Source organism: Podarcis filfolensis (assembly GCF_964270895.1).
Source record: "Podarcis filfolensis genome assembly, chromosome: 6".
NCBI classification, from domain to species: Eukaryota; Metazoa; Chordata; class Lepidosauria; order Squamata; family Lacertidae; genus Podarcis; species Podarcis filfolensis.
In genome coordinates, this window is record NC_139609.1 from 37,107,072 (window position 1) to 37,133,848 (window position 26,777).

Below are 26,777 nucleotides of genomic sequence, written 5' to 3' on the forward strand. Positions count from 1 at the left end.
AGTAGTCATTTGTGCAGGCACATACATGGAGTTCTGTACCTGTGCGAAGTCTGAAACCTTCTGATAAACATTTTGGCAGGAAATCTGCCCAAAGCACACGTTCAAGGGGTGTAGTTCCTACATTCCCTCTCAGATACTAACGGATGGCAATTATTTAAGGAAACACTTGAGTGACAGCAGGTGTGAAAAAGGGTGGGTTGTTTGAGTGAACATATGACCACAGGAACTAAAGTTGCAGGCAAACAACCTGCTTTTCTTTGGGGTCTTTGTGCAGTTTCACACATGGTAGAATAGCAAGCTAATTTACCCTAAGGTGGGGCAAGTACTGACTAGTAATTGCTGAGCTCAACACAGCCCATCAAAAAGAGGTACCTGCCCAAGCTTAAATATCCATAGCATTATGCCTGACAAACAATTATGCCTGCAAAAGAAGCTGGAAATACTCTTTGAAAGGCCGTGGCTCTTGTAAAAGCAGATGTGGACTCCCATTGGTACTGGGAGCTATGCCAGTCCACAGCAAAATTTATAGCTTACAGAAAACAACATGAGAGGACCTGAGTCAACATAGGGAGAGTCTTTCTAGAGCCCTCAGAACACATGGGAAAGAAAAGGATCATGTTGAAACACAGCTGTCCTATCAATGTAGAAGGCTAAGTCATGATGGATGTGCAGGATGTGGAAAGATCATTCTGAGATGTTCAGATAAAACTCAGGCAAGACAACATCCTGGTATAAGCTAAAAGCTATTTCCTCAGTGCCCCCAGCTTTTATGACTCACCAGCTGTGAGGGCACATGTACAGCCAATGTGCTACCAGTTGGCGAGGCACACACCCCATGGGAGGCCACTGATTGGCCCATTTGAGATGCAGCAGCCAGCGGGAACTCAAGCCAGATGTCCAGGTTGCCAGAGGGAACTCCCCTAACGGCCACCTGGACATATGGCGGCCAAGCATGAGAGACCGCAACAGGTGCCCACCCAGGAAGGGTTAAGCGTCCATTTCCTCCTTAGACAGAAAATACACATTTGTCTTGAAAACAATCTTATTGCTAAATACATCAAATCTATAAAATTCCACCACTTACTTTCCAATGGCATTGGGGAGAATTGTGAGTTGATTGTCATCTACTTTTAGAGTTGTAAGCCTTTTCAAGAGCCCTGAAAGAGAAAGAGAGAGACAGAGAGACAGAGATGTGTTAGATATTGAAAACAGCATATTTCCCCCCTATAATTATTTTTTTTACTGTGAAGTACACCCCTTTTTCAGCTCTCAATACTAGCGGTCATAGTGCCTATTCTGAGGCCAGTTTCAGCAGAAGTAACAAAATAAATGGAATAATGAATAGCATTTTTGAAATAAAGGATTCCCGGTCAGTTCAAAAGAATCCTCTTCCAGAGCTGGCTACGCAGCTGTTTCAAACATATTTTCTCATGTGATCCCTAAATTTGCAAACGCAGTATCTTCTAATTGCAAAAACCACAGGGTTGAATTTAACTAAGTTCTACTCTTCGTAGACCTATTGCATTGGTAGCTAAGACTCCATCAGCAACAAGGATTTTATTGGTGCCATGGAACTTTTTCTCCTCTCCTCCCCACAAAGCCCCCTAAATCTATTCTGGGGGGTTCTAACCCCTCCAGACTAGATTTGGTGGTGGTGTAAGATAGGGGGGAGAGGGGGAAATTCTTATTGTGCTAGCATGAATCCTTGCACTGGCTTTTCCTCGTGCAACAGTTTAGTTAAATATGAACCACTGAAATTAATATGCCCAAGTCAGCCATGTTCATTAATTTCAGTGGGTCTACTCTGAGTAGAACTAGCACTTGATACAAGTCATGCAGTTTAACAGTGGATTGCTATTTTGTATTTTTGCACATGAAGTTTCACACTTGTGCCTGAGGACATGAATTTTATGTAATGTGGGAAAAGCCATTCCAGAGTATTTCTTCATAGCAGGAAGCTAAATTACAGACACACCTCCCTAACACATGTATTATAGTTAAAAATGCACCTGTGGACATATTCTAGCATTAAAAAATAATTGCACCTCATATTCAAAGATGAGTTTCTACACATAAAACTGTGATGCAAGGCAATGTCATCAGGAACACTTTTCTGTATTATGAAGTAAAACTTCAAAATGTTATACCTGTATTCTTCATATAATTCTTAACTCTTAACATAAAAACAGTATGTTATTTTAGAGATAAAGTTGCTAATAATAATTACAGGATAATGAATGATAGGGGAGGCAGATAAATCTTAATCTTGATTCAGAAGAAACGGACCCTTGAATCCAAACCAGCATCTATTAACAAAAACCCATTTTCTTAGCAACAACCTCTCACACATAACCACACATTTAGCCAACATTTCTTTCTTTACCTATAGAATCTGGCAGTTGTTGTAGCATGTTGGATGACAACAGTAGATCTTCCAGGGCTTCACATCCTGATATGTCCATATCTATACTTTCTATCCTATTTTTTGACATATCCAAGTACACCAGCTGCTTTAACCTTCCTATAGGCTTGATGACATCACATAAGAATAGGTTGTTGGTTAGATTTACATTTCGTAGCAAGCACCAATGGTTAACAGCAATAATATTTAGAAATTAAAGTTAACAGATAGGTAATGGTGATTACAGAAGCAAAAGTGATCTGGTCTGATGTTTCATTGGTCAAGTACACTAGAAAAACCACTGTTCTAAACTTGTATCTAAAGATACTGAAACAATGATCACTACTTAAATGGTGAGGTTTGATTCTTCCCAATGACTCACACAAGATAAGATCCGAACAGAGCAATTTTTGGGTTAAGTGCATCCACAGAGTCTGTGGCACAGATTGTTGCAAGGAATTGGAAGGCCTACACATACCTCCCATATTCCAATTCACCCTACTACCTGTGCTTAACCAATAAAGGTGAGTTCAGAGCAGTGAGCTAACAAACCGAAAGGGGTGTCTAGAATGGATATGGAAGACACACAGACCCCTCATCCCCAATATTTCTCAACCCCATAACTTCCAGATTGGATTACTGCAATGTGCTCTACATAGAGCTGCCCTTAAAGGCAACTCAGATACTTGTCTCACCTATTTCACAGACTTTAGGCGGCTCTCAAAATATCAATGAAAACCATTAGTGCTATTTATAAATATACATCTGAATAGTTCTTAAATGTAAGAATATTTCAGTGTCTTAATGCAGAAAATAAGGATGTTGCATACGGATCCTTTACTAAATTGCACCATTCCTGCGCATGATCCTTTCATGAATTTCAGTTGTTGAATTGGAATTACCTGAGCACTACACAACAAATGGTAAGCGCTGTCGACTCTGACACTGCTAATCATCAAACAGATATGAATATGTGAAACAGAATCCAGCACTTACTTTGGATATGTATAAATACATTTAAAGGGTTTGAAAAAGTTCTACAAGCACTAAATCACATTGCCAATTGAACTAGAGTGCTCTTATATTGAGCTGAAGTAGCAATGTTGTTACCCAAAGGCATTTTTGTAGCATATACTGTAGTATTTAAATGGACTTCTACATGCTATAGGCTAGGCAAAAGCTGTACAGAAAACACTACCCTCTGTTCAAGTCACAGCACAGAAACTTGCCTTAAGATGATTTACTCTGTGTGCTTGAACTAGAATTCTTATATTAAAATTCCCTTAAAATCATTGAGTTGGAGCCTAAGAACACAGATCAGAGTTCCATTCACAGATTATAGCTTCCCTACTTCCTTCTTCCTGCTTCAGCTTACAAAAAAGGGGCCCCTCCAGAACAGCACTGGATATGTTGGGGAGGGGGCTGAAGCTCAAGGGGAGAATGGACATAAGCAGAAGTGCCTTTCTTCTGGGGTTAGGTGCTGCTGGATTCACACTATAGTGATTTATTTCATGCCAAACTCAATAAACTGACAGCTGAAGACAGGAAAAACTATTACAAGAGGAGGCAAAATAGAGATAAACCATGAGTCCAGGGGGCAGGGCCCCCAGTGTGTGTGTGCGCGCTTTACTTAGGACCAGAGATCCAAGGGGGCTACACATTCTCACTGTACTATTTCCTAGAACAACTTCACCCTTTAGACATCATGATCCTGCGTTACCATATGAACGCAGAAGTTACCATATACTCATCTGGCTGTCATCCCCAAAACCACTCTAGATGTGTGTGATCTGCAACTAGCATGTCTATAAGCAGCATTCATCTCTTGTTGAGATGGTGTCTCACAAGCTGCTGGAGTGCATTCTCTTGTTCCACACAGAAGAATGATTAGAAATATTATTATATGGTATCTAAGTTATTTGTATCAGATCTAGTTGTTCAGAAATAGCAGCAATGAGAGTCAGATTAGCAGATGCTTTGTTAGCTAGACATCCTTCAGTAGTGAAATCCATGAGGCATGCTACAGAAATATTTTTTAAAATTTGTTCATATATAAGCAGCAATAAGGCTCTCTGAAAGAAATAACATCTTTCAAATATGTTTCAATATAACAGAAATATATACGTAGCTGAAATTTTGCAGAGTTGTGTAGTGTCAGAACAAATCAATTTAAGTTTATAATTTACACATTACTATGCAACATTATGTTAGTATCCTTGTCCAAAAACATGTTCAGTGTTGCATCTCCCTATGTTAACAAGAAATGAAACTAAACAACACATGAATGTATACAATATCCATACCCCAGGCAGTGTTTGAAGTGAATTATTGTCCATCCATAATTCCTTTAGATTTTGAACTTGTTCCAGAACCTCAGGCTGTAAAAAAAATATTTTATAAATATAACATTTATGCAAACCAAATGATATTTTGATTATTTCCAAATGATTACCTTTTGCAAACAAAATCAGAATAGAACTATAGTTCTTTATTCTGATTACTTCATCATTTTCTTTAAGGTTGTATTTATAAGTGATGATTATGTTAAATATTACAAGTCACATTTCTGAGTGTGGTTTGGTCTAAATCCATCTACCAGGATGGATCAACTAACACTGAGAAGCAGCAGCACAGAGATGCAATGGCTGATTTAGTATTTCAGAAACTCTGAACTGTCAGGTATTAGGAGTTAAGGCTTTTATTCTCACAGCTTCTGTGATGCTGCTGGTCTCTGAAGCAAGATCCTACATATCTATCAACCCTTCCCCATAATGTCACACAATCCAGAGTATCATGTGCCATAAATAAGAGACTTACTATTTGTACACCCTCATTATTATCCCTGTCTGTGGACATAAAATATTTCATCATGAATTCCTTTTATTACCAATGCAAAGCAGGATCCTATGCAGCTTTTACATGTATGGAAAGCAAAATAGTAGAGTTACTCGTTTCTGCATGCAGCAGGATTCTCATTGTGGGAATTGAGGAAAATTGCATTGATATACTGAACACTACTGAACATACATGTTTTGTTATGCTTTTTAAAACAGGTTTTTCTTACCAACTCAGAAAATTCATTATTGCCTAGGTCAAGCCTCTCTAGCTGTGTCAGTTTGTGCATTGACCTGTAAAAAACAAAAGATAATACAGTAATGTTACAATTTTACTGCAATTATACTATACACAGTGGCAAAGGTTGCATGTGCTGTTACATTAAATTTTAGAGGTAGACAGCGCATATTGGATAGAATAAAGAACATATTAGACAGGACAACAAACATTTTTGTCACACTGTTTATAATTAATGAAGCAATTCATTTTTATTTCAATATATGAACAGCAACGTCTACAATAAACTATGATAAATGAATCTCCCTAAAGCTGACTTTAATCAGTTTTAATATTCTTATTATTTATTTGTATGCCACCCATGTGACTGTTCCAGCCGCTTTGGCGGCTTCCAACAGATATAAGAACACAATGAAACATAAAACATTAAAAACTTATAGAGGGCTGTCTTCAGATGTCTTCTAAAAATTGTATAACTACCAACTTACTTACATAACGTAAGCAAGAAGTCTCCATAGTTACAGTTAGGAGCCTGATTAGCACTCCAAGGCATACAGGATGGTCCCAATTTATTTAAATGGAAGATTCAGTTCTGAAGATGGAAAGCCCTTGTGGGTAGGAGGGTTCATATGCACAATCTAGCTCCAGCACTTACAAGGAAATGCTGGATCAGAGTGCATGTTGCAAAACATCTGCAAATGGAATAAGTTTCTCAAATGAACAGTATATTAGCTTTTATTTAAGAGTCCTATAAAGGCCATGTTCTATCACTACTTGGTGGAAATCCTAAGAGTGGAGAAGGGTGTTGTACTCAGGCTCTCTTTGCAAGTTTCTCATCTTATTGGCCTATGTGAAAATAGGATGCTGGACTAGATGGGCCTTTGGTCTGATCCAGCATGGCATTCTTATAAAAAGAATTCTGCCAAGTGAAAGTTATCTTTGTCACCACCCTTCAGTGGCCTGGCACACTGTGATTTGGAGTAAAGAGGCGGAGAGGCACAATTTCACATATTGCTTTGACCCAGCCAGTCAAGCAACTGTCAGGTAACATGAAAACAATAACAACAAGTCAGGCATTCATTAAAGATAACAATGATAAGCGAATTAAACCCAAGTACCTAGGCATTAAACTACCCAAAGTTTATAAGCAATGTAATGCACACTACACAGACAATAAAAGCATAAAAACAACAGAAAGCTGGTAGCAGTTTGATGCAACACCAGAATAAAGTGATATCAAAATTATTATTTTTGATGAAGATGTATGCAATAGAACAATTGCTAAAGGTAAAACCTACAAGGAGCTTCTTCACATTTCACCTTGAAGCTCATCAGTTTCATCTCTCATGTGATGGCCACTAAACAAATTACACAACATCAGACATTGGTTTGCCAATTAGCAAGTTTCATATGAGTGCTGTGAAAAATTTGCATGTGTGAGTGATAACAATCCCACAACAAATGCTTGTCTGTAAGCAACCATCTAAAAATTTACTAATCGGGTTTGACTGGGTAATCTCAGTTTGTTTATATTTCTTATTAACCAAGCATTGTAGATGTATGCCTCCCTTAAAGGAATAAGCTACACCTTATAAAATACATTTTCACAGGATTAGCGCTTTTTTTTTTGGAACATTGCATTTATGGGTTGCCCCCAAATTTAGTTTCATCCTTAATGAGTTGAAAAATCTATTGTTAGCTATGATATCACATTGATCCCTCTGTACTCAACTTATATAGTCATTATATTTTGAAAACGTATTTTGCAAATTATTCAGTATTTATAAATAGTACAGAGAAGAGACACAAACAATGTTGCAGCGTTAATACTTCCCCCTTTGTGAATACTAAAAATAAATCATGAAGGAATTTGTGAGCCATACTGTCTTTTGTTTAGTAATAGTTTCATCAATAACAACGGATACTAATTAACGGACAATGACTGGCTTGAGGGGGGAAAACATTTTTGAGTTTCAAGGGTACTGTTTTTTTATATAAGACTGATACATTTAATGAATCCAGTTCTGCTTGCCCAAGTACATTTCTAGAGTAATGTATAATCTGCCCATAATTGTAAATAACAAACAGAAAACAAAAATATCATATGCCTCTTGGGTACCTTCTTCAAAAAGGAAACTGATGCTGTAAAAAAGAGTCTTGAACTTTCCATTGTTCAAGCGACAGCACAGAACAATATTTTTTATTTCTTTGAAAGCTTAGAAAAATTAATAAAGTTCTGCTCCTTAAATGTTAAGTTCCTTCTCCGAGGCAATTACCACAGCTAAAAACAGACCAACAAGAATCTTATGGCTAGCCTTAACTAAGCATGAGGGGCAGGCAAGTGACAAGCAAACTGTCAGTCAAATTTCTCCAAGTATCTTGTCAGCTTCCTCTGTTATAACCTACAGAATGAATAAAACCTGAATGCTTCATTATTAACAATTTTGGATTTGTGCCTGCAATATATCAACTGAAATTTGTTATACGAGTGCTATTTCTCTTTCTACTTCTGCCATTTCATTTCATTATTTTGAAAGCCTTGTGTGTTGCTGTCAAGTTGAGACTTAAATTCAATGGTAGCATGGCTTGAGCTAGGCATTTCTTTGCCTTAAATAATTAATCTGGGGTTTATACTCCATTTGTCATTTATAATTGCAAAATGGTTTGGTAACTGCTTACCCCTCGGCTTACAACCTTTTGAACCTTCTAACCATTTTTATGTTATAGAAATTCAGGAACACTATGGAACAGCCTTACATAAGGCATGCATGTAAGTAATAACTACCACTATACTAATGCAACCAAATGCTGGCCTTGCTCTTTGAAATGGGATATAGAATCAGTGCCATAGAAGAGGCAGTAATGAGCATGCATATGTATGGATTCAGGGATCGCAAGACTTCATGGGAAGATGATCACGATTGCACAGGAGTGGGGATAGTTCACAGCACTGGCCATCTACTCATTCTATGACAGCTGGCTTTTGCTGGAGGCAGAAAGCAACGTGGAAGTTGCTGAAAGTAAGTTTCTCTCATACTTATGTTTGTAGAAGAAATAACATACTGTTGAACGGTGAGATGTTGGCAGCAGTAGTGATGACAAAGCGTGAAAATAACAAGAAAACAGTGCCCAACCTGGTGATAATCTAATAAATCATGCCCAAGAAAAGAGAAGAGGCAGTAAGGGAACACCTAGTTACTTTAAATGAATTCAAATCTCCGGGGTCTGATTAAATACATCTGAGGATACTAAAGGAACTTGCAGATGTAATATCAGAGCCTCTGTCTATAATCTTTGAGAATTCTTTGAGAATAGGTGAGGTCCCTGGGGACGGGAGGCAGGCAAATGTGGTCCCCAACTTTAAAAAGGGGGAAACCCAGGCAACTACCAACTAGTCAGCTTGACACTGATGCAAGGAAAGGTGTACACTCAAAAAAGGATGCTGTGATTACTAAGAACTAGCACATCTTTCTCAAAAACAAGTCATACCAGCCTAATCTTATTTCCATTTTTGAAAGAGTTTCAAGCTCAGTGGATCAGGGAGATGTAATGTATCTTGATTTCAACCCAAGAAGAATAATCCCACATCAGGTAGAGAAGGATATTAGGAGGCAAAGAGTTTGTTAAAAATTGACATTAACACACAAGCACACACACAGCCAGGAGGTACTCAGAAAGTTTGCTTATCTGTAACTGTAGCTCTTCAATTAGTGATCTGTGCAGAGACATATAGGTTTTGTGACTGTGCAGACTTGTTTTTCAGATTTCTTGAACTTGGTTAGTGTATTGGCAGGCTGCTTATCCCAGTGTGTGCACACTCAAAAGGGCATGGCCCCCACTTTCCTGCTCAATTCCTAATGGATTGCGCGCAGCGGCTATACAAAAAAAGTGAGCAAGAGCAGGCTATATGAATAGCAAACTAACATACCAAAGGCTGGGGAGCTGCCTAGAAAGCTCTGGGTTCAGCACAGCCCTTCCAGAAGAGCATCCATTCTGGATCAAACATCAAGTCTGTAGTACCAGATGAACATAGAAAGCTGATGTAGTAACCCTTTGAGCTGAAGCAATAGTAACCAGGAAAGGCAGCTTAAATATGAAGTGCCATAATCAAAAGTAGTAAGAAGCTCAAAGCAAATGGGTTAGCCCTGAGTTGAAGCAAAATAACTGAAAAACAGAATTTGGACTGCAAGCTGTTCAGTACTATGGTCAGCCATAGCTGAAAACATAAGAATATTCTTTCTCTTCCATGCGAAAGATAAGAATGTATGTTGATGGAAAGTGCTCTGATGAATTCAGGCCAGTGCATTAATACCAAACAGGATTTCCCCACATTTACACAGAGTTCCAAGATGTCAAGAAGACTCAGCATTGTGGCAAGATAGTTGGCCAATTGGTCTAAAGTTGGAGTGGTCAAGCTTGCTCATCTTCCATGTAACAGCCCTTCAAATATTTTAAGATGGCTATCATATCTCTCAGAATTCTCTTATCCATGGGCTAAACATACCCAGCTCCCTCAACTGCTCCTCAGAAGGCTTGGTTTCCAGACCCTTCACCCTCCTCTGCACACGTTTCAGGGGATGCAATGGATCAATGAATGCAAGGAAGGAATGTCAAATGAATGTACCTACCTCTTGAAATTTCAGACAGAGATTCCCCATCTCCCCTAAAAACATTTAGTACAATCTTTGATGTCTGGGTACTTGTTCCACTGCTGCCATTTAGATGAGTATCAATACCTCTAAAGGAGGAGAGGTGGGGATAAAGTGAAAGACTCTGTCTTGAGGAAGAAAGTCAAACACTAGGGTAAGCAGCCACTGGTCAGTAATGAGGGAAGACCAAACAACCAAAAAAACACCCTTAGCTACTTGCTAAACACTGGCAAAATGATGAAGAGAAAAATGATGAAGAGAAAGTCAAAGCTGATATCTGGAAGAGTCTGATGTTTTATGTCACTTGAATGACTTCCCAACTGAGAAGCTTTTCAAAGTACAAAGAGGTCTGCTGGGAAGCCTCTGTAGCTAGGGAGGTAGGATGACTGGAAGAGGTCCTGTGCCAAAGCAAACCTTGACCAAAGCAAAACTTGTATACTGTTGTGTTGTCAAATCCGTATCACAAGCTGTCTTGCAGAGTTTTTGTCCTCTATCCAAGGCATCAACTGCCTTTTCCAAAAAAAGGCCTAAGCCATGGTAAGTTTTGAATCATAGTTCTAGCATCCTATGTCAGTCCAGAGAAGTGCACCTAAGCATGTCCATGGATGCTTTTGTCAATGTTTCTGACATACAGTCAGGAGTGTGGATTTGCTGTTTGCTTCCTGTTACAAAACTGAGACGTGTTCACCTCCATTGTTTGGAAGATAACCAGAAAAGGAGGATGCCTTGTCCAACAAAGAATGTTGATATTGAGATATGCACACCATGTAGCTGGCAATGCACAATGACAGTGCCACTATGGAACACAATTTACTGTCTATGATAGCCTGTCTCCTACCTCCATTATCTGTATGTGCAGTATGAGATGCAATATGTAAGTTTCACCAATGACCAAGTAAGATGAAGGATGCTTGAAGAGGAATTCTCAATTCTTTTCTTAGACCTGATAAAGCAGAGCTGGGGAACCTTCTTCAGCCCTAGTTCTAGATGTCTAGTTCCTAGATTTTTTAAAAATGATGTATTTGGAAGTGCGGATCCCATATATGTGTGACTGCACAGATACTAAGAGAAACTTATAATTATAATAAATTTAAAAGGAGGTCACAGAGAAAGCAGATTGCTTCCCAAAATTCAATGATTGGAACACATTTCCCCCCCTGGAATATCACACATATGAAAGGGTGATCCATTGTTAGAAACTTACTGGTTTTCCAGAACACAATAATTACAACAGAATTCAATAAAAATACAACAGAGTCTGCAACAGAATGTTTTTGGAATCCTTATATATGCATTATATATTAATCTTGAACTATTTAAGTCAGTAGATCCTATGTACTCATAGTATAACATGGCACAAGCATCAAAGTATCCACATGGAAAAATAAACATATTACAAAGTTATATAGGCATTCTTTAAATTAGTGAAAATAGTCTCACTTTAATGCTACACTACAAATGACATATTTGATTTGCAGTTTGATCCAACACCAGAATAAAGTGACATCAAAATTATTATTTTTTGATGAAGATGTATGCAATAGAACAATTGCTAAAGGTAAAACCGACAAGGAGCTTCTTCACATTTCACCTTGAAGCTCATCGGTTTCATCTCCCATGTGATGGCCTCTAAACAAATTACACAATATCAGACATTGGCTTGCCAATTAGTTTATACTTGACAGGGGGAGGAATTCAATGTAGCACTATGGCAATCATCCCTTCAGCTGAAGCTTTTCAACTTGCTGGATTGAACAATCTCCTCTTCTCCCCTGTGTGCTGTTCTGGGGTTCGCCTGGGCTCCCTCTCCAGCAAATTTCAATGAAAGGGTGTGCAATAGGGAGGAAGCCCCAGTGTGCTAGCAGGCACCCTTATACTTGTTTTTACTAGAGAGACTTGTTAGCTGAATCCTGCCCAGGAAATTGCAGAGAATCTTGGCTCTCTGGTTTAGTGCACCTGAATGATGCAGATATTTTAAGCATCCATTTGCTGCGTTCACACTTTATCATTTTAGTACGTACATTTAATTCTCAGGTATAACCATTCTCTGGAGAGGCACCTCAAATCACAATGGCCTATTTAGCCAGAGGAAAGGACTGTATATTCCAAGAATATATTGCAGTTAGTGTCTATCTGGGGGAAAATGTCATAAAACTGAAGTCCCTTCTTGAGAGCAGCCTCTTGCTACTTTCTCTCTGGTAATGGACTGGAAGCATAGTTGAAGAAAATATGTCATATCCCATTTCTGATCTGCTTCCCAACATACAGAGGCAATTGTGCAGGGTTGCAGGGGGGTGGAAAAGGTCCCTTAGAAGACATCTGAAATGCTGTTCACATTTCAGTTTTGACTAGTACAATTTAGTTATTGTGCAGGTAGTTCAAACCTGATTTAGCTTGTCATTTCTATTTGTGAATTTTTTTAACATGGGTCCATTTGTTACTGGGAATTCTTCAATTTTAAAAAATAAAAGTTGTTCATATCATTTGACATATAACCAGCTTACAGTTCTCTATGTTAATTACATGCACCCACTGCAATAGCTATATGAACTCCATTCCTGTCTTTAAATATAAAAACTGCTACACTTTATATTCACATACATATCTAACATTCTCAATATTGGAACTCACACTTCAAATGGTGCCAATGAAAGTGTACACCTATCAGTAAAAAACCCAAAAACATACAAGTGAACACATCTACAACTAATGAATCATATCTCTGTTGCAATACTATATATAAATTTCTAAAAAAACATTATGACTAATACAAACTAAAAAATAGAGCCTATTTAAAATTTTATAAACACAGTGCAGTTTCTGTACAGAAGATCATCCAAACATAAGAACATAAATCAACAACGTACTTAAATCATTAGTTACTTTAGAGATATAGGAAAACATCTAAAAGTCACTCCTGTGTTGGAAAACAACAACATCAAAAGGACTTATCCCTCTGTCTCTGCACAAATCAGAGCTATTTTAGACAGTCTAGAATAGTGTTGAGAATAAACTTGAGTGACTTTGGCTTCTTCTCTCCATCTTCCATGCCTTACTGAAAGGAGATGCATATATTTCCTGAGGGAGATGTACCTTCTCCTGATTCAGAGGCACAATGCATTTCCCCACCAGCCCTATGGCAAACAGGATATGCATTTATGTTTCCTTCAAAGAAGACTGGAAACATTTGATTAAACAGCACAAATCACTCATGCTTCTTCCCCGGAATGTCTGAAGTGTCCTTTCAGACACATGCCTGTGCCTGACTTGGAAGTAAGCATTAGCAGAAGACCTTCTGATATTCTGTCATTAATGATTGTTATTAATTGGCTATGAGGAAAAAAAGTATTTTCAGAAGCAATTTTAAGTGACAGGACTAAAGGCTTTAATAGAAACTTAACATCTTACCTATAGTTTTCCTACATTTAAACTAACACAACTTTAAATTTGTTGGTTCTGTTAATGATTATACTACTATTATTTCAGTGGCTGCATTGGCTACATTACAAATTGGTAATATTGATCTTCAAAATGTATGGCTGTGAATTGATAAAATTCCTGGGAATTGGCCCAGTGTATGTCTAAGCAAAATTTCAAGCATGGGCAGATTCTCTTCTCATGGCCATGCAAAGAAAATGTGAATATTCTAAAACACAGCAAACATTTGCATAAAGGTCAATATAGTAAAAGGCAGCCTTCATCAGCATGTAGTATCCCCAAACTGTTTTGGTTTCATAGTATAGTGTGGGAGAACTACCTCAACACAGTCTATTCGTGCTGATGCTCCTGATGCTGCCATTTCAGGTGCTCGAAAAGCTGCTGCCTTCACATCCTCTGCTGTTGGTGCCATTGTACTCTCCCAGGCGATGGGGCAAGGGGCACACTCTGGATCTTCAAATGCTAAGATGAGAAAAATCAATTTCAATGCCCAAAAGATGGAACTGCTGGAGTAGAAGAGGTGTCTAAAACTACCAAATGGCTTATGGCACTTAAGAGAGCACTAACTTATAACATTAGGAAATAATTTGAAATTAAATTTTCTGCACTTCTTACTTAATCAACTTAAAATTAATTTGGAGAGTGATGAAAATATATTTTGGTGTCTCCTGCTTGATTAAAGCCATTTAGGCCCAAGTTCAAGGGCAAAGAAAGGAGAAAAATAGTATTCATTGCAGGGAAATGTTTTCTGAATACCTCAACTTAGTGAAAATATTCTTCCAAATATTGTATAATATCATTCAGTCATGAAGGAAAGTAACCTAGAGCACTAAAGTAAAATCTTAGTTTTTAGCCCAGACCCTTATATATAATGTTTGATTTTGTGAATACACCACTATGTGATTAACATGTGGCTAATCTTCCTTATGAATGAACCCTTACATGGTGAAATCTATTATCTAAACTGAAAGGGATGCCCAAGGAAAACTTAAATTCTTCCTAATGCTTTAAATATCAGATTTCAGCATAAAGAAATATTAAGCAAATAAGTTCTAAATACAAACATTACAAGAACAGGGATTCTACTATTAGACAAGTCTAATGTGTGAAAACATGTTAGGCATATTTTCCTCCGCTTGTCCCATCGCCTACAGGAAGTGTCTACATTTTATTTGAGACCCTTATCTTTTTCACTTGCCCACAATGAGTATCAATAGCATCGTAAACAGGTGAATATTCACTTGCATATTCTCATAGCCATACCATTTCATTCTGTCTATAACAGCACTATCCTATACAAGTCTACTTGGAAAGACCATTGAGTTGGTATAGAGTTGACGTCCTCCTTAATTTTCACCCTTTTTTCTGAACTCATGCTCTATCTTTATTAACGCATGTTTAGTTTTAAATAAAACTCATACAGGAAGCTATTTTGTATAACACATGTGAAACTCATTCTGTTTTGTTTTTGTTTTTTAAAAAATTACACAACATTGTCAAAAACACCTAACCAGTGATCATGATTTGAGCCTGCGTTTGGGGTAGCTGACCTGACAGAAGTCACACATATACTTGTTACATCCAAACAGATTTACAGTACTGTGCTGTACATAGGGCTGCCATTGCCCTCAAAGACTATTCAAAAACAGGATTCTGCCGCTAAAGCTCCTGACACTTGCTAAATGTCAGGATTAGGTCACCCACTTGCAGTACCACCTGCGCAGGCCATCAGCCCATTTCTGAACAGAATTAAAAATGCTGGTTCCCTTTAAAAGCCCTAAGTGTATTGGACCAAATTATCCAAATAACTACTCTTCCCTATGGATGTCTGTTCACTCTCTGAAATAATATCTGTTCTTACAAATGGAAAAACCTAAATATAAAAAGATTAAATGACTGTAGCCAGGAAGTATGAATTTCAGGAGCAGAAACCAAGAATCCAGAATGAATGTCCTTCTCTATTAACATAATATTGTCATAATGGTGCATAAAGTAGAAGCTGAGAGAACATGCTACGGAAATAGAGACAAGGTGGTTTTCTTCATAATTGACTAAAGACAAAGCTAATATGACCTTTAAATTATTCTGAGAAAATGTCAAACACTGCAGTATAAAATTGCAATTACATAATTTCTGTAATATTATCCAAGTGATTCATCTATGCAAGTGCTAAAACCTTCATGATTCCTTGAAGGGAACCTTGCCATCTGCATTGTCAAAGGTTTTACACTTCTTGCTTGTGGTTCTTTTTCTTTGTTTTTGTAGTTAGGTGCCCTTCTCATTCAAATTTCACTTTCTCCTTCCTACGCCAGGAAGAACTGCACTATCTTGGTGAAAAGCTGTCAGGAAATCCATTTCAGCAATGGGTGGGGCTGGACCAATAAGTGGTTGGCATAGCAGATGTGACTCTTACTTTTGCAGGCTAGATCAACTGTGGGGGGTTACCGCACTGCCAGTAGGGAAAAGAAAAATGTTTTCTTTCTGTACCATTTCAGCACATCCCTCCCACTACTGCCACCACACACACCCCACAGTTATTCTCACCTATCTTTCACTTTAACACACGCACCCCAAGAAACAAACAATATTCACCTTTCCATTGGTCATTTAAATCTGCTCATGGAAATAGGCAGAACGGAACACAACACGGTCACTTCTTCAGATTGCCAACATTTGGATCCTTACCATTCAGATTATCTGCTTTAGACATGCAGTGCTTCTTCTTTATAGCATCAGCAGAAAGGTGAGCAGAACACCTCCAAAGTGTTGCCAAATATCACAGAAATACTGCAAGGGGCACTTTGTTATGCTTTGGCTGCTGTTATAATGAGAGTCGTATATAGAGGGCTTGAAGAAGGTCAGGTGGTGCCTAAATGAAGGTGTGTGAATGCCAGGGAACGTACAGAGACCCTGGTAGCCTGTAGGTTCACCATCCCTTTCCTAAGCGTTAAATTAGTGGCCCTACATTGAATTAATCATCAAAATCTCTTTTAGTGATGTCCAGTTTCTTGCAAACTCATTTTTAGTCAGTTTAATGGGCACAAAGATAGTCAGTTCTCATTAATTTTTTAAGAAACTGGCTTTAATCTTGCTAAAATTACTGTATTTAAAAATAATCCTAAATTCAAATAATCTGGCAAAAGTGGTATGTGCATTTGGCTACAGCACTCAGAGTTGCTACCTTTTTATTGTGACACTAGCAGCTATAAATAATATCCAACAAAATAGATTTGCTATCGGCAAGTATTTCTGCTTGTGCAACAAACTTCCTCTCCCTCTCCTCTCTCTGAGCACTCTGACGTCCTCTTGAAATCCGCTCCAGATTTTGGAAGACATAGGGGTGCACAAGGAGAGGGAGAGAAGTTCTTTTGCATAGCCAAAAGTCCTTGCAGTTATGGATCTATTTACGTGGATAGCACCCAACAATCATAATAAATGATCAACAGGTAAACCTTTCCCCAACACACATTTAACTAGCAAGCAAGTTATGCCACTGGTTCCACATCCATACGACATAAGATCAATTACAATATATCATCAATTTCAGGAGTTTTTAATTCTTTTTGTTCACACTGCTTATTAATATATTGGCAACAACATATTGATGGTAAAATGCCAGAGTACAAAATCTTCTGCAAGAGTATTAAATCCCAATACTGATTTTTATTTCAACAGGAAATATCAAGGTCATCATTCTGGACAGAAATATTTGCAGTTTCCACTGTGCAAGATCATGTAGAATAAAGAAGTTATACTAAATGAGAAATAGAATTCATAATTGTACTTCTCTGCTTTTTAAAAGTTCAACTGTGCATGAAATTACTCAAATCTGTCAAGCGGTAGAAAACTACTTGCTGAGCTGCAGCTAGATACACTAATAAACGATTTGTTATTTAATTTCTCTGATCTTAAAATATATGGCATTACTTTTCATTTTCTATCTATTGCCAATCGATTAGAATTATGTCATGGTAAACAATTCTCAATAAACTACATTTGGCCTTTGGCTAATTAACAACTGATACCCTTTTAAATGTGTTGTGGGAGGGGATGGGGGGGTTATTGGTTTGTATTTGTTCTTATTTTTAGTATGTATTTTGCAGTTTTTATCTTGTATTTTTAAGTTGTCATCTGCCCTGAGATCTACAGATGAAGGGTGGTATACAAATTTTAATAATAACAACAAATGTTGCATAAGACTAAATTAAATTTGTCAGATACAAGATAAAAGAAGTTATTCCATCTAAACATTTACATTGATTATATCTGTGAAAATACTTCAGCACAATATAGGTAAAAGGAGGTAAAGAAAAAATGATTTTAACACATACATACCACATCTGAATACACACTAGATCTCTACTGCTGGCCGTTCTTTTTTAATCTATGTAAGAATAACATGTGTCATCAAGGCTTTCTCTCAATATTTTTACTACGGCAATGAAGCCAACTATTGTTAAGTTTGTAGGAAATGATTTGCCCAGGTTTGTACATAAGATACAGAGACAAAAGTGTGAGCACCCAATCTGTATATATAGCCTTCTTCTATGACTAACAATATTCTCCTATGACAAGCAGCCCAATAGAAGGTTCTGCTTCATAATAGAAGTAGTGTATCACTGTGAGGTGTAAGATGAACAATACTTTCACACACATTGGTATATATTTTTTTTCTCAAATGTTAGTGAATAACAAATGTCTTCACAACTGAAAATGAAGGTAGAATAAGTCATCAATTTCCAAGACTCCTAAGATATGTTAAAATGCTGCTTTCTCCTAATCAGACTTTAGTCTAGATCAGGGCGACCTGAGAAGGACAAAATGATGTTCCTCCATTCCACAAAGTAGAATCCAAGAGGACTCAGTTGCATTTTAATTTATCAGTGATGACAGGACATTGTCTTCCACCATACCCAGAGGCATCAAGACAGTTTAGGGTGCATAAAAGCTCTGTTCTTCACCTCCTTGTTCCCTAGCCTGAGGAGGTTACCTTCCTCTGTTTAATGAGGAAGGGGCAGCCGTGGATAGCACATGGGAGCTTTTTAGCTCCCTCTTCCAGTGGATATCTCAAGGATCCCTTCAAAAGGTCCCCTTTATTGCGGGTGGGGACTTAGGGTGAAACACAAGGAGCTAATGCCAGAAATAATTATCTCAAGCACATGCAGTAGTGATTTCCGCACATGGACAGCTTGTGTTATGGATCCAGGCCAGTGTATTTTTTCAAATGCATGTAAAGATTTCTTAAAAGTTATTAAAACTGCTGACAGTCCACAGAGAACCATCAGACAGTTGAGGATTAGTTCAGTTGAAATGCAGTTAATCTTATTTAGAAAATCAAAAGGATATTCATGTCTTAAAACTTTCAGTTTGAAGTGGCAGTTTCATTAAAATTTGAAGCTTTGATAAACTATAAATATTCAGAGCAGGAGTTTTACCAGAAGAAACACAGACCTTGGAAAGCAGATTATGGAGTTTCCAACTGAGAGCTTGCAAGGCTAAAGTGGATGATAGAATAATTAAAGCCTATATTGTCTTAACACAAAGTGGAATCTTAAGACTGTGTATTGTAACCTGTGGAATAAATCTCTGATCAGTTCTATTAGCAGAAAAAATGAATAAAGACTGTGATATATTCGTTAGTAATTTCTCAACATGAGATTATTCTAGTAATAGAAATGCACTGAATGCAAAATACCTGTGAATAGTGTAAGTGCTTTGTATTCTGCATGTTATTGTCACAGGAATGTTGGAAGCTGCCTTCTACCAAACCAGCCCACTGGTGACTGAGTAGTTTCTGTCCATCTTCTCTGCTTCACCCGTTATAAAAATCTCTAGCAGTAAATCACTCTTTTGTCTCCAAAGAGAGGACACAAATAAAATCAAGCTACTCTCTCACAGAAAGCACAGGGCAGAGAGGGTAGGGTGTTTCTTGTTTCAATATTCTTGCTTCTCTCTCTCTCAGAAGCCACACCTGGAAGCAGAAAACTTAAGGTCTAATCTCCATGGGAGAGGGGTGGGGAAATTCTTGCATAGCCCCAAGTTTTTTGTTCTTTTTAATGCGCAGCATGTAATTCCCTTCATCAGTTCCTCCCTCGGTCCCTAGTGGTGTGTGCATGCATGAAAGAGCAGAGAGGCGGGACTTTTGCAGATACATGACATTTCCTTGACTGAGGTAAGAAGGGAAAATCCCTCCTTTTGCCTCTACTGTAAGATTACGTAGTATGAAAGAAATAGGTGAGAGAAATTAATGCAAAAACTTGCAAAGGGAAACTATTTCTTTGATAGGACAGGAGAGAGAATTATGGAGGCTTCTGTTGAAATTGCAAGCTATCCTAAACAGTTTTGTTGTGATTTTTTTGGAACTTTATATTTATGTTTGTAGCATTTAAATCATTTTAAATATAAGAGGAGAGTGCCAGCACAATTCTATACATGACTACTCAGATGTAATTCCTATAGGGTTCAATAGGGCTCATAGATATGTCTGTATCAATGCAACTCTAAATGTATTAAACATTTATATATGAAATTATTTCAGGAGGATGGGGCTGCAACAGCGATTACAACAAAACAAGCTGCTTAACAGAGTGGCTGTAGTTGGTGGCTCTTGGGAGTTTTAGTAAAACACAAAGTAGATCCCAGACACACAAGCTTGAAGTCTGCCCTCCACTAATTTAGTGAGTATTTTAAAATGTACATTAAAGACACCAGGAACTCTTATCAAGATTTCCCAGCTGATTGGAACCGACCGATATATCCTACATTAAACCTATACACATTTGCCTGGAAGTAAGTTCTATTGAACTTCTTCCGTCTCACGTACAAATAAACGTGTTTCTAGAGGCTGCACTGCAAAGTAAATGTGAACATATAAGGAAAGAAGCAAGATCTTTACTGTGGTTACCCCATCTTGCAGCAGCTTCTGTACCCACAAGCTGCTGCTATCACCACCTCAAAGGGCTTGAACCTGGGAGACCTGAATTCAAAACCTCCCTCAGCCATGAAGCTCACAGTATGACACTGGGGTAATTGCTACAATTTAATTTCGGTGGATGATGTATGCTGCCCGCAATCTTTGTCCACTTTCATGAGAATAAGTTGCATTAAGATCCTTTCTTAGTTGAACCGGGGGAGGGGGAAGCCACAGAGGGGTTGACTTAGTCGTACCTCCTCCTCACAAGGGGGGAGGATGGGGACCTAAACCCCAACCATGGGACCTCCTAGATGTCCCAACATGTGTAGGTTCTACCAGCCTCCAATGGTTGCTGCACCTCAAACAGAATGTTACAGAACTGGAACAGGTTAAGAAAATGGCAACCAAAATGATAATGGGGCTAGGAACAACTCCTCTATGAGAAAGGGTTTGGAAATTTCTGGGGGGGGGGGGACATGATAGCGCTGTATAAGATTATGCATGAAATGCAGAAAATGGAAATAAGTAAGTTTTTATCTCTCCCTGAATATACTAGAATCCAAGGACATCCAATGCAGCTGAATGTCGTAAGAGTCAAGACAGACACAAGTACTTCAGACAGAGTACAGACAATGTATAGGTGTATAGATTGTAATGTTTATAAAGGAATGGCCACCAACTTGGATGTTTTAAAAGGTGGGTAGACAAATTCATGGAGGTTATCAATGGTTATTAGGCTGTGTACTACCAGAGAGAGTATGCTTCTGAATACCAGTTGCTGAGGAGGTCTGTTGTGTCTGTATCGCTTGCAGACTTCTCATAGCAATCTGGCTGGCCAGTGTGAGAACAGCATGGCAGTCTGATCTAGCAGGGCTCTTCTTATAGTCTTAACTCCTAATCAAGCATTGTGTCTCATTTCAAAGGAAATTCAACCTTGAGTAGTATTAACATAACACTGGCGATTAAGAGATGTCATGTTATAGTGAAAAATGTCCTAGCCAATCTAATTTATATTTAATTAAAAATGTTATAGGAAATGAATTAATCTGAGATGTCAACAGGCAGGAAATTGAATGGAAATTGAGAACATGTATAACTAATTTTGGATTATTCTTTTTCTAAACATTTTGTTAAACAGTACAGGCATTTCAGCAGTGAAGCAGAACCCTGTATCAGTTAGACCTAAAAAATAAAAATGGGGGGGGGGGTTGCCATGGCTTTGTGTTTAAGAACTGCTTTTTAGGTGTGCAAATACAATTTTATGCTTAGTGAACTGAAATAATTTTAGGAATATAAGCTATCATTTGTTTTTAGAAAATATCTACTTATATAGACAAGTAAATAATTAGAAATGTTATGTTGGTAAACTGTTTGGTACTGTGATACAACAAACTGTTATAAAATAGGGGAAAATGATTATCAGCAAAAAAATCCTGCAAGATGAACAAGCACAGATTGCAAATGCAAGTTGCAGATGGTGCTGGGAAAACATCCCTCAGGTCAATTCAAACTGGGCTGAGCAAACTAAGCAGGTTTTGTAAAATCAGGAAACAGGTATATGATGGGATCTGAATTTCAAAAACCCTGTTTTGAAATTCAGATGCCATAATATACCTGATGACCTAACTGGGGTTATAACAGGGTTCAGATACCTCCCAACAAATTGCTACACTGTGAGCTTCTCTGCCCTACTCTCCATTCTCTTCAGTGTGGTGTAGTGGTTAAGAGCAACAGACTCATAATCTGGGGAACCGGGTTCGCATCTCCGCTCCTCCACATGCAGCTGCTGGGTGACCTTGGGCCAGTCACACTTCTCTGAAGTCTCTCAGCCCCACTCACCTCACAGAGTGTTGTGGGGGAGGAAGGGAAAGGAGAATGCTAGCCGCTTTGAGACTCCTTCGGGTAGTGATAAAGCAGGATATCAAATCCAAACTCTTCTCTTCTTCTTCTTCTTCTTCTTCTTCTTCTTCTTCTTCTTCTTCTTCTTCTTCTTTTCCCACTTACCTGTCCTTATGTGGACAGCCGCTAAAGAAGGGAGGTCTGTCTAGTGGAAGATCTCCATTACTCATTTCCTAGCATCTCAGATCCTGCAACAGCGGCAGCAGAGGTACTCTAGGGAATTTAGTTTTCCCAAGACACCTAACTTCTTCAAGCGGAATAAAATATCTTAGGACTAAAGTATAGAACAAAGTATCTTAGTGCGTGGGAAGGTGCTGACATCACTGGTAGGCGATAGTTAATTCAAACAGACTGTCTGCAACCAGACGTTATACTCTCCCAACTCACTGGAAAAAGAAGTGTCTTGTTTACAAAGGGAACAGGCAACTTGATATGAACTGTTCAGTTTAGTCAATCATGTTCACGTAGGATTAATTCAAACTGAAAACAGTTAAGATATAAATAAATGAGAACTGATGAACAAAGACAATGAAAGTCAGAATGATTCTATAACAGAATGTGGAGGATCATTAATTGTACCTACACAAGAGTCATTTCAAATTCCAAATTCAATTGTAACACAGGAATTGTTTTAAAAGTTTTAGTAGGACTTTTCAGGGAGATGCCCTGGTACTGACTTCTAATTAACTTCTTCTACAACCTTTCAGGATGACTGTAAAAGTGTTCAATAGACTGCCAGTATAACTAGTACTCTAATTACTACCTTTATCTAAACAACTCCAAAAACTGTAACTGGAAGTACAGTCAAATAAAATGATGCATTAAGGAAAAAGACAATATTATATGTCTGATCAATAATTATTTAAAGTAAAACATGAACAGGTGCTTTGGATTAAAAAACTGGAGACAAGTTTTTCAATATGCAGGTGCAGCCTTCATGCAAAGATGGTGCCACACTCTTCCCACCTCTTCTATCTTTTTGATGCACATAATAAGTAGCATGGTGGGTTTCTGCACATATCTATGTGTAATATGATATGTATAAATTCTATGTTATAATAATCTTTGCTATGATATACCTGATCTTCAGCAAATACAATGTAAAATGAGCTACTTACACCAAATGCAAAATTGCCTAATGGCTTTATCAATAATAAGCAAGATAACTGTCAATTATTAAAGACAGAAATGTGATACACACAACTTATTTACAATATATTCTGATACCATTTATACAAGGCTTCAATCATAAGTCTTTATTCAGGTTTATGACTCAAGATCTTTAACTAGAACTGCTGGAAATGAAAACAGGGTTTTTTTTTCTATACACAAAGCATATGCAACCAAGTATAGCTTACTGTGCTATGACTTAAATAATAAATGCAAGGCAAACACTTCACTTTTTAATGCAATTATTTTCTGGTAAAATTGTTATCTGTAGAAAGCAGAAAAACTCTGTATAATTGTCCTTCAAAAAACTATATTTAAAGAAATGCAGATGTATAATCACGCCCCTATTGGACATTCCATGCACAGACACGAGCAGATCACTGATGACTAGGGGGCAGTTTAGCAAAGTAACTCTGAAAGTATGCAGAAAACCATGAATTTCCATTAGTGTTTTTGTTTAAAAAAGAAGAAGAAGAAGCATGTGCAAGAGGCAGGGAAAGTAATAAGGCTGCGCGTGCTCAGTTAAGAAAATTCTAAAGATAAGCAACAGTACTTGGAAGGGGGTATGTACAGGTGGAAGGAAGAGAAATTGGGCAGATGGGGAAATGGGTTACACTGAATAATATTCAAGTGAAATGAGCATTTAATTCAGATTTTTGGAGGAGGCAAGTGATGGGGGGGGGAGTGATTGAGAAGAATGTAAGCAAACCAAGCATTATGCTCAGCCAACCCCATAGGCATTCTAGGGGAAAGAAGATGACGGGCAGCTGCAGCAATGTCCCCAACCAACATTCCTAAAATAAATAACTTAATTGGAACAACTTTCTGAAGGAAGAACTAAGCATGTAGCAGCACTGAATATGCAGTCTGAGACGTTCCACTTAAAATACTTTTAAAAATACACATTTAATCTGCAAATAATGTTTGTAACTACTAAAACTTATTTTAAACAATGAGCATGGCAATATATTTCTGGCATTAAAAGCCATTTTTGTTGTTCACATTTGTTTAAACTATATGCACTGCAAGTACCTCCATCTTCTTGTAGAAAGACTCCATGGATACAAACTGCTCAGTACAAACTATAAATCTTTGAACTTGTATGCTGTTTACAAGATGGACTAATAATATTTAGGTGCTCAATAATTATTTACACAAAAAAGCAAAATGCTTGCTTGAAAGTACCACAAATGATGGTTGCCAACATGCAAGGATATAAAGTTATGTTTTGCAAATTGTCTAATAACCTTATATCAAACTACAAGAAAAGAAAGAGAGTCATACTATGTTCCATCCCAGTGCTACTGAATTCTTATTACAAAGAATATTGTCTTCCCAGAACATCTTAAAAATAATTTTGAAGGCAGATATCCAAAAATAAACCTCCTTCCACCTCTCATAATGTGATCTCATTCTTTTAGAAAGTGTTATTCTCATTATCTGAATAGTAGGTCATCTCACAGGACGCTGTTCCAAGGATACATGAAACAGAGACTCGTCTTTGTAGGTTAAAACACATACAAACATAAGTATCCGACAGGATCAAACCAAAAGCTGACCTAAGTACGTGTTACAGGAAATGTGAGACTTCCGTGAAGCCACTCGCACATCTCAGCGAAAAAAGCACAAGACATGTCATAATTGCATTCAGTTTTTCCATGCCTCATTCCAATTCATTAGCTGCCATGTGTACCTTGCTAGCAATACAGAACACAGCTTTATGTGTTTCATTTCCCAATCTAACTAGGAGGATGTAGGCCACAAGCAGGCACACCCACAACCACACGCCTTTCGTGATACTGCCTAACTGCATCTTACAGCAAGCTCAACTTTCAATTTCATTATGAAATTAAAATACTTAATTAAAATATAGGAATAGTTCTACAGGAGTGAAGGTATATTTCGACTCCAGCAAGTTGCCATCTAAGGAACTGAAAATTTCGTATTATAAGGGTGTGCTTTTATATTCTGCTTACTTTGATTGGAAATCCCAACGATAGTATTTTTAACTGTCCCTTTTCAGCCAACTTTTTTTTCATGCCAGCACACACCATAAGTAATCATGACAATTTATAAACATCTAATCATTAATTCAGACAGTTGCATTATCTTCAATCAATACTGAGCTGCAACCAAGCAACACAGTCTCAGAGACATGTCCCCAACAGAATAATTTGGGAATTACATTTTCAGAGAATTAGCAATGTCCTTTAGCCAACTGTTCACATTACCCCTGACCTAGGTTAAGACAAACGCCTTTCCCTGCTTAATGTAAACTACTGGTTTTTATTTTTAGCTACAGTACTTGCATCTCTCTATAAATGGGACAAAATGAACAGAAAAAATTCAAGTACAAATAGAAACTTGGCATTGTATATAGTGAATGGATGATGAAGATGATAATAAGAATGCCTCAAAATTCATGGAAAGGGGTAGCTCCTATACCCTATTGCCCTTTAAGTACTATCTTCTGGGGATATATGCAGTATGAAAGCAAATTTGTTTTGAAAAATATACTAACTAGGGTACTAATAGAAACATTTATAGTAGGAGATAAATCCACCACACGCACGCTTTGCAATCTTTCCCCCTCATTTCCCCTCTTCAAATGACATGGTCACTGCTGCTCTCAGAATTTTACATAGGAGTAGCAACAGTCACTTTCAGCACAATCTTATGCATTTTGAATACCTTTGTAAGCATTCTATCCAACCTCTTCATCCAAATAGGCATTGATCTATTGGGGAAAGGTTTTGGTGACTCTTTCCTCCATAGATTGCAAAATATATGACTGCACTGTTGAAGAGCATCTGGACTGCATCCCAGCACTCTTTTCTTGCCCAGCAGATGATCCTGTCATCTGTCAGGTAGTGTGGAAAGGGCAGGAAGCTTTCCAAACTGCCTAGCAGAAGGTCAGCACCATAATATAACTGTAGCATCACTGCAGCCACAGCATTGACATTTCAGGCAAGGAGAGGTCACCTGACTAAATTGCAGTGCTCTTTCCCCCGTAAATGTGCCCAGTACCTGTTAGACCCTGCTGTACTCTTAGTCAGAATACTCAACAGGAGTATATAATACTATCACGGTGCCAATGTGTTGGGAAAGAATGTCTCAAATTACTCCCCAGAGGCCTACGCCCAGAATGACTGCTCACATACCGTATTTTTCGCGCCACAAGACGCACTTTTTTCTTCCTAAAAAGTAAGGGGAAATGTTTGTGCGTCTTATGGAG

The 26,777-nt window shown here is 37.9% G+C and overlaps 1 protein-coding gene across 16 annotated transcripts in view; it reads right to left on the reverse strand.

The window, feature by feature from the left end:
• Positions 1-26,777, reverse strand: part of LRRC7 (leucine rich repeat containing 7) — a 194,600-nt gene that overhangs the window by 82,103 nt on the left and 85,720 nt on the right. For 14 of the 16 annotated variants that reach the window (XR_014549706.1, XM_083620903.1, XM_083620895.1 and 11 more), the window contains 4 exons: positions 5,466-5,529; positions 4,705-4,779; positions 2,384-2,528; positions 1,085-1,157 (listed from right to left, as the gene is read on the reverse strand). Coding sequence is in view for 15 of the 16 variants with exons in the window: in XM_083620903.1 (XP_083477029.1) it covers positions 1,085-1,157; positions 2,384-2,528; positions 4,705-4,779; positions 5,466-5,529 (357 nt within the window). In the remaining variant the exon portion in view is untranslated. Of the gene's footprint in view, positions 1-1,084; positions 1,158-2,383; positions 2,529-4,704; positions 4,780-5,465; positions 5,530-13,879; positions 14,023-26,777 lie in introns of those variants that run through there. The other 2 variants (XM_083620899.1, XM_083620901.1) reach the window with 2 other exon arrangements.